The 17,672-nt window shown below is 38.3% G+C and overlaps 1 protein-coding gene across 4 annotated transcripts in view; it reads right to left on the minus strand.

Moving 5' to 3' along the window:
- The window catches only part of nkain4 (sodium/potassium transporting ATPase interacting 4), a 51,386-nt gene that overhangs the window by 16,564 nt on the left and 17,150 nt on the right, over positions 1–17,672 (minus strand). For all 4 annotated transcript variants that reach the window (XM_078950548.1, XM_078950547.1, XM_023956674.2 and 1 more), the window contains exons 2-4: positions 11,808–11,945; positions 10,901–10,981; positions 6,120–6,320 (exon numbers count right to left, since the gene is read on the minus strand). In XM_078950548.1, the coding sequence (XP_078806674.1) occupies positions 6,120–6,320; positions 10,901–10,981; positions 11,808–11,945 (420 nt within the window). The remainder of the gene's footprint in view (positions 1–6,119; positions 6,321–10,900; positions 10,982–11,807; positions 11,946–17,672) is intronic.

Here is a 17,672-nt window from a genome sequence, read left to right on the forward strand (position 1 = left end):
TATTTCAGAAATGACTGTCATTTTTATTGATCTGATAATAGCGGTACATGTTTTTTTTCCTAATACTTTCCCAATAAATTAAAGTCTTCATGTTACCAAGAAAACTTTGTTGGCTTTTTATTACCTTTTTTGTTTAATAATTTAATTTATATGTCAAAAAGTATCTATCTAGTAATAGAGGACATTTGTGTCACGTTTGTAGTTCTTTCCAAAAATAATGAGGCCCAAAAGGAGTTAAACTCTCAGGTCTGGAGGGATGGCTCCTGAGCTGGAGAAACAGAGATTCTTGCATTAACATAAGCTAATGAAGGTCAGGTTTATGCAGACATTGCTGGTTGAAAAAACTCAGTTTTTACAATGCACGGTGAGTAATAAGCATCAGTCCCGGGGCATGTAACTGCAGTTTACATTATAAGTGAACATTTTCATTTCTCTTACATACTTTCTTTCGTAACATTTATTTTACGAGTGTTACAGCCCTGGCGATATGGCTGTGTTCCTGGTGTCTGCCCCATTTCTCCTCCTCCTGCACAGGTGCAGGTGTTTGGAAACCAGGGGACGGATGTAAAAGATCCACCTCTATAGGAGGACTCATCCTCTGGTTTTCCTGCTACAGCCAGATTCTCCACTGCAGCTCTGGGGTCCTCAGCTACTTCCCGGCAGCGCTCATCTGTTTGGATCTTTTTGTTTCCCCCATTTTACAAACATACACTTCATTCCCAGACACACATGCAACACCACATCTTCATGCTTTGTTTTTTGGGTTGTTTAAGTATATTAAAAGTACTTTGAGGGCTTTCGTTTCCCTTCTCATTTGTTAGAGTCCAGAGCCAATCGTAACAACAAGTCAAAGCTTTCCAGCATTCAGCAGTTCAAAAGAGAACAACTGTAATTTCAAATCTTATTAATATTCATTCCAACTTAAAATATCTCCTGCAAACAGTAACATACATTTCCATAAACAGAACATATCGTTTAGAGAAGCAATCATTTTTGTGACACCTTTCCTTTGTTTCCCGTTAAATAATGAGGACTCAGTCTAGAGTTAAATGTCCTAAATGTGTGAGAGTATGCAGTGACAGCTTTCAGAGTCGGTCTAAAGGCTAATTAACACACTATTGATTGTGGCTCACCGTCTGGAGAAAGTGACTGCATGTAGGAGAGTGAGAGTATTACTCAGGTAAAAATGGTGCATCATGTGGGAAATGTGATGAGGGTGGGGGCTCGGAAAGGTGGTGCAACGGTCCTGCAGGGTAATTACACACAGCAGTCAACAAAGAGGTCAACATCTCTGCTGAAAATTAGAGGTACGAGTTTTGAGTTCAGACAGCTGCATGTTTAATGGCAGCTGATAATGAGGTAGGAACTGCACTGAGACCTCATTGTATTTTTGTTCCGCTCTTCCCCAACTAAATTCAAGAGGAACAGCCAAGCGCACATCTGGTTGGAGGTCCAATAAGGCATTTACATCTACCAGATCAAGCAGTCATACATTATTGTAACTCCAAATCTGAATAAGCAAAAAAAGCTTGTTTTACATGTGAAGTGGCAAAAGATTAATCTTGAAGCCTGACTTTTTGACATAGAGGTAAGTATATACTACACACAATATTACAGTATATAGTAGGGGTGTACCGATCTCTATTCGGTTCGGTTCAGAATTCCATAGTGCTCGGTACTGCTAACAAATCTGCCTTATATGAATTGCTATTTTATGAACTATATTATTATAGTGAGTATATTATTATAGTTATTAAATGTTATTTGTGTGAGTTTGTGTGTGTTTTGATGCCGGACACCTGAATTTCTCCCTTGGGAGATTAATAGAGTTTTTATCTATCTATCTGTCTGTCCATCCGTACGTCTCTCTTTGTCTGTCTGTCTGTCTGTCTGTCTGTCTGTCTGTCTGTCTGTCTGTCTGTCTGTCTGTCTGTCTGTCTGTCTGTCTGTCTGTCTATTTTTGGTGTTTTTTCGGTACAAAAAACTAAGGCAGAAAAAAATTACTTGCAAAATGCATTTATTGTTTTCACATAACAATAAATAAAATTGACCAATGTAGGTGATCTGCTTTTTAAAATAAGAAAAACTATTAGCTGCCAGGTACCAAAAACTTTGGATACTTAACACTGGCCTGAAAAAATCCTTTTAACTTGCACTTTTTTTTTCTTGTAGACCCGATTGTTACAGCCGGGTGATGCTGTTTTAAATTCGTTAACAGATTAGATGTGTTAACTGTGGCATACTCTACCTTTGTGTACCAATGTCAGCACACAGCATTGGACTTATCCAATTGTCTTTTCCCTTCATGGTTGCTGACAACAAAGCCGAAGTGTTCCCACACAAGAGAGCATAAGTAGGTGCCCCCTACTCCACACGGGTGGAGTAAGGGGCAAGGACAGTCAACGCAGCTAGTTAACTGGCGGCTCGGCTCTCGATTCCCTGCAATGAGTGACAAAGCAGCTGGGTCTGTACAATGCATATGTGGGATAAAAAAGAAAAAAGTACCAAAACGTTACAGAAGTGAACCGAACCGAAACTGGAGAACCGAAACAGTTCGGTTCAACTATGTGTATCGTTACACCCCTAGTATATAGAATAGAACCGGTTCAGAGAACAATCTCTTCAATTCAGTTCACTTATAATTCCATTTTTTGGAACAGTCGTCTCGATGGGCTTTGTCCATCGATATGTCTAAATATAAAGCTGTTTAAGAACAAATATATAAATATGATTATTGATGGCTGTGTACATAAACATAAATAAACTGATATATTGGTAAATATTTATGAATATTAATTTGAATTTTATCTGGATGCACATGGGTGTGTTGAGGAATAAGATTTAAATGGAACCAAATGAGTATTTAAACATGACAAGTCGTGAGTCGTGTATTTCCATGTGTTTGTTTCTATGTGTATCTTTATCTATATGTGAAGTTATATGTGCGTATATGGTTATTTGAAGCTGTATGTGTACTTTTTATGCTACATTCACATCGGGCTCAGAAACATTTGATCTCGCATTTCAGTGACAACTAACAGTAAAACATTCTATGTAAACGTACATATGCATGTTTTGGGCTTCTACGTTCAAACTCGCATTCACGCGTAGGTAAATATGTTTTTAAGTCAATTTTGGGCTCTGTGTAAAAAATGTTCGGCCACTGAATGCACATTGAAAGTTAAACCAGTTGGACTTTGAACAATCAGGGACTTGGATTTGGTAGAAGTGTATGGGTAGTGTTCTTTTTTAAAACACGGAAAACATGGAAACACAGAAATTGTTTAAAAAGGGATCATGAAGGTGGTTGAACCTGCATCCCATGCCCAGTGTGTACGTAGCATTAGTGAGGAAAAAGATTGTGGGTGCACTGGGTGAGGTAATAGAATTGATCTAGGCAGGAATGGGGGTGAGAAACTATTAGGCTTTTCCTTCTACTCACTCTCTTTTGAATATTTGTTGTATTTTTTTATCTTGCACTATTTTTCAAAAGTATATGTCCAATGTAAAATATTATCTTTATCATCAATATTAAATTTAATACAAAAATGCTAAAACCTTTACGTTCTTAAGTTACTTTTGATTGTTTAAAGGTCAGAAATTTGGGCATGCGGGTGGTCAGTGTGACTAATCGCGGAGGTCCTCTGTAAAGAAATGACAAAGACTGTAAAAGAAATACAGATCCCAGATCATGATGTTTTCCTTTTTTTTCCTCAAACAGTTTCAGACAGTACTTTGAGTAAACACCATACCAAAAACGTCAAAGTGACAGTCAGTGAGTGGTAAAGTGTTTTGTAACTTTTGTCATTCGGCAGCAAAGTGACAAAGATAGAGACCAGAAATAGCACTATCGGGGCAGGAAAAGAAGACAGGAAGACATATTGAACAAAGAGATTGTGATGGGAGGGAAAAACATGAAAACATAGCAAATGAGTAATGGAACAAGAGTGACAACGATTGCTGTACCCTCCATTATCAGCATCCACCAGTGTTTCTGAGAAAAAGATTGTGCAGAACAAAGCAATGGCTGTCGCTCATGTTGAAAAGTTCATTTGTAAACTCTGATGTGTTTGCGTTGGTGAGTTGGTATAATGCATGCAGAAATAACAGAATCATGTATCAGTTTCTTTGTAAATAATGTCTTCTTCCCAAATGTAAAACTGCAGATGTTTCTCCAGAATCAGCTGTTCTGGTTTTCAGTGAAATGGACAAAGAAGGAAGAAGGGGCAATGACACACAATGAATGATTGAAAACAACAGAACATTTTCTGCCGAACACAGTAATGCAACAATGAATTATCATTAGAACAACACAATACAGATGGAAAACATAAAGAGGTTAAGGGAGGGAAAAAACAGAGAAGAAGAGGAACATATTTCCCCTGTGCTGATTTAAAATTATAATACTGTATCCTAGTTGAAAACTGAAGAAGCACTACAAGCTTATCTTTTTAACTGTGAATTTACTATGTCCCTGCAGTGAGATGAAGCAGCAATGCGGTCTTGACTTCAGGGCTTCTTCTATAGATGGCAACAAATCTGAGCAGATGGATGATGAAAATGCTTCCATTACTGACAGACGAATCCACATGTTCCATTTTAATGAAAAAAAACTCCTTGAGGCTCAGATTTAATATTTAATGGCATGTCATTGTGACCTTGAAACCCCTTCTGCTGACACCACATCTCCTCCTTTCTTCACTTTTTTACTTTCACACTTCTTTGGTCTCTTTGTTTTCCACCCGTTTTTAAGGACAGCATCACACGTTTAGTGTTATGGTCCATACATTTAAGAAAAAGAAAACAGTGGGTTTCCTGGTAAACATTTTATGTTTTATGTGTGACAAACTGTATTGAACTTAAAAACAACAGATAGTTGAATCAGGACACAAAGCTATGCAGAGAAAATGAACAACAATAAATGGAATAATCTATTTTAAATGTGACAGATGAATAGATCTGTTTGACAACAGAGTACAGAGAGATGATGCATCAAAATCTACTGTCCCTTTGTGGTTTGTTCTGGGGATGGGCGTGGCCTTTTGATTCTAGAATGACCTCACTGGGTGTGTTTCCAACAACAGACACACATGTTTGTCCCACTCATTTCCTCATTTTCACAAAGGCAGGTGTTTAAATAAGTTAAAACTGTTCCAAATGGTATCAATGGAAAAATGTCTTCAAATGAGGCCAGGAATAACTAATGAAGGACCTGACCACACCCATTTCCTGCTTGTTACAATTCACCCTGGTATAAAACAGCCAAATTGTTCTAAAAACTTTTTTCAGCTCTGTGATTCTTTTCTAGGCTTAAATTCCACAAACCTCATCGTTTACATGTGAAGGCAAAACTGCTCTGAAGAGGGAGTCTGGCCTTTTGATGTGATTGTTAAATCCTTCCCACTGTTATGGCCAGACTGGCCACTGGATCAGAATCTGTTTTCTTGGAGGTTAGATTTAGGTGGTATACGTCTCATGGCAACAACCAAAGGGATAATCTGGCTTCACACGGTGCACATCTTTGTCTTTGGCAGCTAAGGGAAACACAACTTTTAGACTAAAGAAGCTTATAGCTCATCGCTGCATAAACATCCATATGGGGGATGAGCTCCTTAGGAGCTGCAGTTCAACATGTGATCAAACAAGGTCATAAAATTTAAGGTAAAATGGTGCTAGAAGTTTAATTGTGCAAATGATAGGCAAGGCCATTGTCACTGCTGCAAGGGCTTATGAGGTTAATAAAGCATCCTTTCAATTCCTTCCTTAATGTGGATGAGAAAATTTATATGTTTCAAACACCAAATGCAAAGCTTAGCATTTAATTTACATTTCTTAAGAAAGATATGTTTATAAGAATGCTAAGCATAAGGTACTTCTCTGATCTGGTTCATTAGCAGAAGTATTGAAACAAAGGGGAAAAAAGGTTTAAATGTGAACATAAGGAGGTAGAATAAGATAGTGTAAATGATTCGGGGTGCATATTTACATATTACTGCCTGGTAATAAAAGGTGCTGTAAACTTTCATCCTCCTTTCTAGTCCCATGAACTTCCTTTCAAAATCCTTAACTGTATCGGTGTCTTGTTTTTTTTTACAAACAGAAAGTTAAATTCTACTCACAGCAACAAGAATCTGCGTACTGCTGTGCAAGACCTCGATGTACTGGTACTCCATGTGGCAGCCCATGACTGTGATGTAGGAGTGGCTCTCTGTGCTGCGGACCCCAGCCGCCTCCGGCATCTCCCTCCTTATGCAGCCAGGACCGTGTTCGCTCCACCAGGAGTGATGTGCGGAGATGTTAAATGTCAGCAGATCACTATCCTGGAAAACAAAACAAATCATTAAACCTCTACTCCCCATTCTTTATTCATGATGAACATTCATTTATTCTTTATAAGCAATCCAAGGTTGAATCACAAGCTTGATTGTTTAAGAAGCAGGGGTCTGGACTTAAGCCCTCAGGGATGGTGAATCTTTTCCAGTGGTTGTGTTTGTTTATCCAACAAAAGACAAGTTGTTACAGTTTCACTAGTTTATTACTACTGGTCAGTCTCAATCATCACCCATATGGTTTAGTTTCACGATACATTTTTAGAGCAGACTGTCTCACCTGGACCAGTTTGCAGTTACAACAGAAACAAAAAACATAATCCAATACTATGGCATCCATTATTTACCACTAGAACCCAGACCTCCTCACTACTCAGACTTGGTTTGCTTGCTTGGTCGGCGGCATGGTTTAAGTTCACACTAGCTAACGTAGAGGAGACTTTCTTTTAACTTCCACTCTTCAGACATTTATTCCATATTGGAGTTTTCAAAGTGGTTTGCAATAGCATTTAAGGATTTGACATTTCGCAGACATTTAGCTGTCATCTGCAATAGCTCCCATATTTAAGGGTTGAAATGGATTTAATAGATATGAATTGTTCCATGTCAAACAGCTGTGGAGTGAATCTGCTTTTGGACTTATCCTGTTAAAATCAGGAAAAAAAAATTCTCAGGAAATATTTGAAAAGAACAGCATATTTGCGTTGTGCCAAAAAGTGATCTGGTCTAAACAGCAATGGGTGGTAATTATTTACATTAGAAAAGTTCCTGCTTACTTGTGACAAGTTTTAATTGCTGTTTCCTCATGCTAAAACAAAAAGAAAGTTATTATCAAAGCTAAAAATGCAGGACAACCAGTTCCTTGAAATTTGCATAAAATAATCCCAGAACCTCCACTTAACAGAATAGGAGGAGCGGCATTCTGTTTCTTAGGGAAATTAAGCAATTTCTTGCAGATGTAACAATAGAGCCGTCATTTAAAATAAGTTGCGCTTGGAGACCATGGCCATACTCATTTTACTTTCAGCTACATGAGCGCACAAGTCCAGCTGTGCAGATGCTCACACCAATCAATTCTCTGATACAGAAATCCAACCTTGCATGTGCCCCTCAGTGACAAGACATGCATTATTAACAGGACCAAGTGGTGTCAGGATGGAAACATCTCTGATTCCTATCAACTCCCCCATACATACAAGCCAACAACACACGCACAATAACAATGCAGGCAAACAGTTTCAAATGAAGATCAGGGTTGGTAAAAATATATATTTAGATAGGTGTGAGAATGGATATCAAGATACTGATATGTTACACTCCTCTCATTCTGATTGCAACCTATAATCGGCCTTCTTCTTTGTCTGTGACTTTGTCATCTGTCACACACCTCTTCATGGAAACAATGATGGCTGAAGGTCAGCAGGCAGTGCTGCAAGGACTAATGACTTGACAGATACCATTGATTGATGCTGCGAGCCAGGGAAGCCATCTCTATCCAGACTGCAGCAATCATGTATGCAGTATATTAGCAGTTGATACTGAGGAGCCTTTGGGCACTTCACTGTCAGGGGGCGTATTTTGGTGCTTCTTTTGCAGCACGAAGCACAGATTCCTCCATCTATCACTGAGAGATAGAAGTATCGAAAAACAAAATCTTTAAAATAAGTCAATACATATTTAGAAAAAGTCTTAAAAGATATAAAAAATAACCTTTTGAACATTTTACATGATTTTTTGTGCATTAAAACAGCAAAAAAATCACTTCTGTAACAGTTCAGGATTAAAAAATGTTTTTCATTATTGTCTGATTCATGAAAAATATTAAACTACTACTATAAATATATGTATATTTTAAAATCAGATGAGACATATGTACATTAAAAATGTATGGGGGAACCATTTGTGATTGCATAATTGTTTCTGAAGGGGCTGACCCACTAAGAAACTTTGACTCTGCTCATATTTCTTACAGCTCTTCTTGTCTTTTTTTGTTTGTCCAAACTTTTAATTTTACTTTACTCATGTTTAAAAATTTGTTTCAGGTTTTGTAAGTTTTCTTGTATACTTTTTTCACGTTCTTTTTACTATTCATAGGTTTGTTATAACAACCTAAATCCAACACTATCTATTAAACACTACACTGTTATCCCATTTAGTACTTATTACATCATTTGAAATTTATCTTATTAAAAAAGACATTTTTTATCTTAATAGTTTTCAATTAAAGCCAAATCTTTGCACTTTCATAGAAAACAATGTACATAATTTGCATTGAATTTTTATTTCAATTATACGAATAACTTGAAGAAAATACATGTAAAAAATACATTGAAAGTAGAACTGCCCTTAAAAAAACAACCTGATGTTCGTGTTTTACACTGACACATAATGCACAATTAAAATTAACCTACAACATGTTTTCTATCCTTTTCTGAGTTCTCTTGGGAATTAGTCAAATAATTTCAGGTCAGTTTGTTTGGAAACTACACACTGAATGAGACCAACAGAATTTTATAGAGCTGCTGTCAAATAGGTAATGTTTTTTTCTTTTTTTATCCTTTCAGGACAAAAATAAGGAAGCTTTAAAAGCTCTGCCAGCAAGTAATCCTAAATATCAAAACATTTCCACAGTTTGGTGCGAATGATGTGCCACAAGTCTCCGTGACAGCAGGCACTGCGTTGGGTGAACAGGAGCACAAAGACAGGATGACGGGCCGTTTCAAACAGAGGTGTGTGTGAGTCTGTCTGCTCAGCGCCATGGGGGAGGGGATCAGGGATCAATAGGAGTTGACGGAGCATGTGGCATATCACTCTGATGACCTGCCCCCCCACCCTCAGTCTGAGCGTCTGGCTAATACATAGCTGCCCCGTCAGCATCAGTCAAGGTGAGATGGAAAGAATTGACTGACTTTGATGTAGTGAGTCTGTGAGTCCTGTTACAGGACTATGAGCGGAGTTTGTGCGCATGCACGTGAGGTGTGCACAGGTGGGAGTACACTCGCTCCATAAGCCAGCTTTCACACTGGCCGCCATATGTAGAGCTCGGAGCCCAGACCGGCTCCATCTGTCAGGTTAATGCTCAGTCTTGGCCCCAAGCAGCTGGCCCCTGCATGGCTCATTATATTACCAAGAACCACAGATGCACTGACACATACAGTGAAAGACAGACAAGGGCATGCTATGGGCTGGGTAGGTGTTTCTCAAATGAATGTTGGCATTCTGAACAGGTCTCAGGGGAATGTTACTACCTACATGCTAGGCAGTTAGGAAGGATGCTCATCAGGAAGACAAAAATAACAGCAGTGTTTATTAGAAGTCCACTAAAATGAGCAGTCATTGGTCACAACACAATTTTAATCGGAAAATTGTGGTTTCTGTCTTTTTAACATGTTCTAGTGGCCTTTTTGTCATGACGGAGGACATATGTAAAGAAAAGTGAGAGTAAAATTGCATTTTTGAGTATTTCTTTATTCAAATTGTTGTGAATCAGGAGCAGACCACAAACTCCCTGCTCTCTTCCATTCTGATCCATCCACTTGTAGACAACTAGATCCATAAACATCTATGTTTTCCTCGTCCGAGCCGGCATCTCACTCAAAACCAATATTGCTCGCCATTTTTGTTGTACTGCTAATTTTAAGTCGGGGCTGTTAGTCAGGAGAGGGTGTAAACAGATGGATATTGGGAAGTAAGGGTGGGCCTACACCACCAGACCCACCCACAACTAAGAGGGTAATTTCTAACCTCTAATACAGTTGATTTTATTTTGCCGTATAGTTAATAAAACTGCTTTGTTTCAATAGCTTTGTGACACATGTCTTGAACTCTAGTGCTTCATTCACACTGGGCTTGAAAATGTGAGTTTGAGCAACCGCTTTCAACGAAAGGTCAATGGAAAAGTGCATATATACACGCTTAGGGTTTCTGCATTCAAAACTCTTGCATTGATGCGTTTTTAAGCCCAATTGCTCTACATACAAGGTGCATGGCAACTGAATTCAACCTGTTGACCTTTCACAAATCAGGTGGGGGTGAAGTGCAGTGAAGTGGGGGTAGCATTCTTTCATTCCTTTAAAAATTGATGAAAATATATTAATGATTGCAGTTTATGCCTAGTCAGAATTATATAACAAGTATTTCCTATATCGGAATAAAGCTGTGACAGAAAGAGTCTGGAGCAAGATTTGGAAAATTTGCACTACTTCAACATTTCACGCCAAACCTCTTCCAACTGTAGGTGGTAGACTTGCGTTAGTATCATGTAGCGACAGTCCAGTGTGAATGCCATAAGCCAAAAGTGTGTTCAAAAACTCCCATTCAGTGCGTTCTTAAAAAACGCCACACCTGCCCGGTGTGTACGTGGCATAAGTGTTCAGGCAAATGCATTTTTAAGGTTAGCTATAATCCCTCAATCATTCTATTTTGTCTCCAGTGTTTGAGTTCCACTACTATAATGAGTACAGGAAAATACAGAACATTGGCTTCACTTCTCCAAAAATCTCAGAACATCATCACAAAAACACTGTTCTCTTTGAATCAGCTCACATGCTGTGAGGTTTGCAATGTCTCACCTTAGTCAATCCCCCCACATCCAGGTAGAAACAGATGACGAAGACATTCCAGGCTACCCAGACAGCTGCCCATACTATGTACTGCAGAACAAGCATACAACAGAATGCAGTATAAATAAAACACAAAACCACAGGGAGAAAGTTTAAACATCACATGTTGGAATACTGGAAAATCTAGTTTGAAATACATGTCTTTTTAGGATGATGTCAGTAAAATACACCAAGTGTATTTGGTTTGTGGTTTTTGGAACTGCTGAAGTGATGAAATCAAGATCAAGATTTAACCATAAAGCAAACTGACAAGTTTGACATCTTGCTGCTATAACAATAAAACAAAAACAAAATATAACGGGTGGTATTCACCAACTGAGCCATCAAAGAGAAGGTTATGAAAACTGTTGACCCACATTGAAATGAGAATTTGAAGAGTGAAGGTAAAAAAGAAGAACTCTAAAAAAATAATTCTTGAAAATTGCAAGATTTCTTCTTCATGTTCAGTCCCTAACCCTTTTACCCCCCCCCCCCCCCCCCCCAAAAAAAAAAAACCAAACAATATAGTGTTGCAGATGACCAAACATGCTTCCTTTTCTCTATTAGAGAATGACCTTTTCCCCCTGGAAACTTAAAGCTGAGCGTAAATCTGATGAGCTCTTTTGTCCCCACCAATACCCCCCACCTATAATCTGCTCCAAATTACCAAGGGATAAGAATGACTTAAGTGTATCGCAAAATTCCAGAAAGTGCTGCAAAACAGTTGGAAAAGGAAGGCAACTTGTTCAAGTTAAAGTTCATTGTGAATACACATATCAGTACCTTTTGAGGTAATGTAACTTTTCTTGATACTGTAACTCAGAAGAAGGTGTACAATGTTTCAGGTGAATTAAAGGGATCTTATTGGTGTACTCACCACAATGATGTAGCGTGGTCTGTACTGGATGGTCCCAAAGAGACCGAGTATTACAACAATTATATGGAAGAAGTTAGCAAGAATGGGAGCCCATTGGTAACCAAGGAAATCAAAGACCTGTCTTTCCAAAGCAAGCACCTGTAAGACAACAGAGAAGGAAAGAGATAACTGATTAGAAGTTAATAGCCTACTGGAACAGGTTACATTACTTCTCCTGAAACTACTAAGAACTACAGGAAACTTGTTTGAACCATAGAAGAACAGAATTTTTATCAGGGTATTCTAATGCTAAAAAAATCTTCAACAAATAATCTTTCAATGAAATAAAATAATTTATTGCTAAATTAAAACTGACTTCCTGATAAAATAAAATAAAAAGAAAATGTTACAGAAGTAGCTGAAACAATGTAGCATCACTGTAAACTGTGTGGATGTGAGAGCAACAGTTCTATCTAGAGAACTAAAAGTTTATAGACCCATTGAAGTGACGTCATACCTATCATTGTCCACCATTTTGGTGGTCGACTGCATACTGTTTTGTTACATCCAACAGGTCAAATCTGCGACTTTGGTGTAGAGAAATAGCCACCAAATCTCATCATGGTTGCCACATCAGTCAAACTCCAAATTCAAGGGTCTCTTTTTACTGATTTCCAAGGCATGAAGACAGAAAACGATGGATTGCTGCAGTCAAACAGGAAGGGGGGGGGCAGCCAGCAAATTATGGACTGAACATTTTGTTTCAGGTAAGCCTGTGGTTACACATTTTATTTTTCTTAAAAGTGTTACATATTTAGGTATGGGTTTTATCCAGAACTAATCTGTTACTTTTGAAAGGTTGCCAGGACTTACGAAGGAGATGGCACTGGTACCTATTTTTGTTTTTAACGGTGATAAAATAACGGAAACCAAGCAAATGTTTCCCAAAAACATGCAAATGTAAGTAAGCAGTCACAGGTTCCTGCAGAGCCTGAATGTGCCTTTTATTAGTCTCTGTCAGTCGTAGATGAAAAATTACTATTGCAACATTAATGCTCATTGCATTGCTTCATTATAGATGCTTTTTGAATCGTGTCCGTATATAAGACTACATCTTAAAAATAAAAATAAGCATCCTCTTCCTTGCAACCCTGTTGCTTTTGCGTTCTGTTCATGTGTGGGTGCAGGGGGCACATCATAGGAACAGACACCAGACATCAGTCCTGATCTTTGGCAAAGCCTACAGCCCTTTATTTTGTCTTGCCAAAGATATGGAGGGGAGTAATCAAAGGCAGACAGTTGAGTGGACATAACAAAGATCTGAGACAGCAATGCTCTCTGTTTGATTCTCAAAATGGTTGAAGGAGCGGTCACGCAGGTGCTTTAACGTCACATGGAAAGGGTCTAGGTTATGGTTATATTATTATCTGCCATGTTAAAACTCTTAGAACATGTTATTCCTTCTTTAAAAAAAGGTTTATTTTCCCAGTGACAGTATATAATTGGTTTAGCACCTGAGGTCTAGCAGCAAACTCCTCTTGTCAGCCCCAAAAATAGATACAGGAAGTTTAGACATATTAGTTTGTGAATGAAAAAGCTGAAAAAAATATAAACTAAAGTGTGAACCCATCCTTATCCTGTTCTTTTGTCACTTCAGTCTTTCTGTCTGCACTGCAAATGGAACACCAATCCATGAAGCTAAGCGGTTCTCCAGGAAACTAACCTGTCAGCATAAACATCAGAGAACTTTGAGATCTGAGAAGTGTTTGGGCTGAATTTAACTTTTGTTTTTGCCTTCAACACAGCTGCTCATGTCCAATGTAATCCCATAATTGCATTTCAAGTTTCACCGCCCGCTTACTTCAAAATGGAGTCTGCATCAAACTAGATTTACTCCAAAAAAAAAAAAAAAAAGTTTGATGAGGCAGATTAATTCACGAGATCGTGCTATTTTCCTCTTTAAAAGAATTGTTAAAGGTTTTCTGCCAACATTCAGGAGATACATGTATACACATTTAAGCAGAGTGTGTCTCTTTGCATGGGTTTAATTTACATTTGCCATTGGGGGGGACAACTCATAGAGGAGGTGTAAACCATTTAACCAAATTTTATTGCCAAATAAATTCCATTTCATTAACAGTGTGTGTGAAATGTTTTTGATTGCTGCCATGTGTGACAGGGTTGACATGTGTCCAAATGTTTGAAAATGGAACGAGGCAGAACCAAAAATCTCACTTCTGCTGCTCTGAATGGAGCACACCACAGGCAGTCTCACACCGACACACATCACTTCTGCGCTGTTGATTTCTCAACCTAATGAACAGAAAAGATAGCAGCTTCATCCATCCAGCTTCATAAACACCATTTGGTTTAAAAAAACGGAACCTTTTTTTTTCTTTTCATCCTCTTAACATCTCAGATTTGAACTTCATTTAGATCCTTTTCTACCGAGTCATGTAAGCTTTTCTCTGACTCATCAAGCTCTTACCATATAGCCATTAAAGTTCCACTCCTTTCACTCTTTTGATGTGTTTTAAAAGCGTTCCCAGTGGTGTGTCAATAATGATTATGCCATTTTTGGCCAAAATTAAAAATAAGAAATGTTTTCTTGGACATAATTAGATTATTATAGATTATTATAGATAATTAGCAATAGTTCAGTAGAAGTTCACCCCTGAGTTGTGGGCGGGACGTTGGCGCAGATCAACCCCCCCCCCCTGTTGCTGAAAGCTCCCTGTTTACAGTTTCTCCCGCTGGCTTACAACCTCTTACACCCCCCAACGTATAATTAACGGTGCAACTAAAACAGTGAGCAAAATTGAAACTATCAAGCCGTACTGTTTAGATCCAGATGCCAACTCAGACGAGGATAACAAAGGCATACATGAATTTAATCCCTGTGTGTATTCTACATCACATATAAGCTACTTTTACTCCATTCGTTCGCCTGCTCCTCCTGATTTACAACGATTTGTATAAAGAAATACTCAGAAATGCCATTTTAATCTTAATTGCCTTTTTTTTATGTCCTCCATCATCAGAAAAATGCTAATAACATGCAAAAAACACCAAAAACGCAATTTTCTTGGTGTGGCTCTTTAAGAGGATTATAGCTGGACAGATAAATGAGAAAAAAATGCCTTTTTATCTTTTAGGTTTTGCATCTCTAAAGATTCTGCAATACTGATAACATTTTCACTATTTTCAAATTTATTTAATAATAATAATAATAATAGTAATGGATTGGATTTATCTGCGCTTTTCAAGACACTCAAAGCGCTTACATTGTGTCCATTATTCATTCACTCCTCATTCATACTTGGTGATGGTAAGCTACGGTTGTAGCAACAGCTGCCCTGGGGCAGACTGACACATACATACATTTCATATATAAACATTATGTGAGCCCCTTAGAATGGCAGAACCAACACGTTTAGCTATAAAGCAGGTAACGTAATGGTGGAACTGTAGAGAAACTAGTCCAGCCTCTAAGACTTTTTAAAAATCAATAAGGGTTTGTAAAAAGTCTACTTAGATTTTAAGCTAATAGATTATGTGTTGCTTCTGCTGTGTAAAACTTTCAGGAGCTTCATTTTTTACTGTGACTTATTGCCTTAGAATGTTTTGCCCTGTTCAATACTCTTCATGTAAAACACAAACTCACCACAGGAGACAGGAAAATGGAAACTTGATTTCTTTGCCTTTAAATTTCTATGTTTCATTCTTTTCATTCTATATGTGTGAGGATTCTGCACTTGGATTTTTGTGACGTTTCCTCGGTTTTCATTCAGGTTGATCTAACTCAGTTGTCCTTGATTTAGCTATTTACCCTCAGTGTATTTAAGAGTCTGGTTTACAGTTGACAGGTTATTTGCTTTGTCATCTTTTTTTTTCTTTTCTTTTCTTTTCTTTCTGTTTCTCCCTGTTTTTTTCTGTGTTTAAGTTTCTGTTTACGTTTCTGCCACCAAGCCACGTCTCCTGCATATTGAGTTCTTCCTCACGGGTTCTTGACAGCACGACAACACTGAAACAAGGGGAAAATGCAAAAAACCAGAAACAACCAACCGAGAAACCATTCTAATATGTGTGTGCATTATGGGATAAAAACTGAAGGAAATGAACAAGGCCGAATAGCTGCTCATCTTAAGGTCAGCAGTGAGTCGTGCCAGGAGAGCTTAAAAAAAGTATGCATGTATGAGGATGTCAGCAAAGATGAGATATAGCTACAGGCTGGTCATTTTAATTGGGGTCTTTACAGGGCTAACCCTTTCAAAATTACTCATGTCGAGTTATTTCAACTTAGCTCTGCATGTTTGTGCAGCTATTCAGACTAAGATTAAAAAGTACTGCTGAGAGATTCATTTTCTCCGTCTAAAAACTTACAGCAAAACTTTAAGCAAAAGTAGCAAATAAAGGTCTTTGAATGTAAAAAATGTTCTACTTCTTGCTGTCCGCCACCTACAGTTAAGAGAGGCTTGTTGCGAAATGCAAATCTCATAAACTTTGCTCCAGACATTTTCTTTCCCAGCTCTATTCCGATATATGAAAGACTTGGTGTCATATAATACTGTCTGAGCACAAACTGCAAGTATTAATATTTCCTTTATGATCAGTTTTCAAACGGTTGGCGCTACAGTGAATTGAAAGGGCCATCCATACGTCACTGCTAAATCCAAGTCCTTGATTGGTCAAAGTTTGACCTGGTTTAACTTTCAACACGTGTTCCATGGATGTTTTGTACAGAGAGCCACAAAATGCTCTTGAAATTGTGCGTAGTGACATGGGACCCCGAGAGTTTTGAACACGGAAGCCCGAAATGCACATTTACATAGAGCTTTCATTTGGAAGAGGTTGTTTGAACGCACGTTGCCGAGGGTGGTGTGAATGTAGCTTAAGAGGCACACCTAAAACTTAGTTTAAAAAGAAGAGAGCCTGTTATTTTTCAAATAAGTTACAGAGTTCATATTTGGTTCAGGGTCTTTTCTTAAAAATGAAGGTGGTCACTATTAAGAGGTTAACACATACAAATGTAATCTTTTTTGATGTTTCATCTTGACGCTGAAGCTGACTTTGCTGCGTTTGGTTATTTCAGGTGACGCCCCAAAGGTTTAACTGGGTGCAACTTTTCTGATTTAAAAAAACAAAAATAAAAATAAACCCTTTGCATCTGTTTGTTTTAGCTTTAACTCAAAAAAGATTCAGCCTAAATCTTTGCAACATTCCAGATTTGATGTTGACATGAGACCACACATCTGTGTTTCCCTCGGAAAAGTTTTCTAGCCGAGTTAAAATAGTTTAAAGTCATAAGAAATGTGTGTTCTCCCCACTTTGAAGCACCATTAAGTTACTGTGTGTGCCGCTAACACAATCATCCACCAATATGACAACAATCAATCAAAGACATAAAGCCCTCTGCCCACCCAGACACACATGCAGGCGAACACAATCACACAAAACCCACATGGTACAATTAGCTCACAATTCATAGGAAGGAGGTTACTGGAGAGTGGAGGGGAATTTGATCAAAAGATACCAACGCTCTTCCAGGAATAGTGAGCTGGCTTCATAACAGCCTGTAAAAGCCTCCTACTGACCTCCAGCAAGCAAAAATGACTCCCTTTAGAGTGATGGAATCTCTTAGTGTGCATTTTGGTTTTCAGTGTGTACATGTGGAGAGGCATGTTGCCCACAAATATGACTCCTCCCACCATAAATACTGAGCAATTAGGGGGAAAGTATAGCAGGAGGATGCAACAGGCCCCTTTTTTCTCCTTCCCTTCTTCTTGTCCTCCATTCCAGCTGCTCCCACTCTAGCTGTTTTCTTTGCCTTTATTTATAGTTCTCTGAAACCATCAATTACTCGGTCCTTTAGCCAAATGATTCCAG

This window comes from Oryzias latipes, chromosome 7 (genome assembly GCF_053564925.1).
Source record: "Oryzias latipes strain Hd-rR chromosome 7, Olatipes_Hd-rR_3.1".
NCBI classification, from domain to species: Eukaryota; Metazoa; Chordata; class Actinopteri; order Beloniformes; family Adrianichthyidae; genus Oryzias; species Oryzias latipes.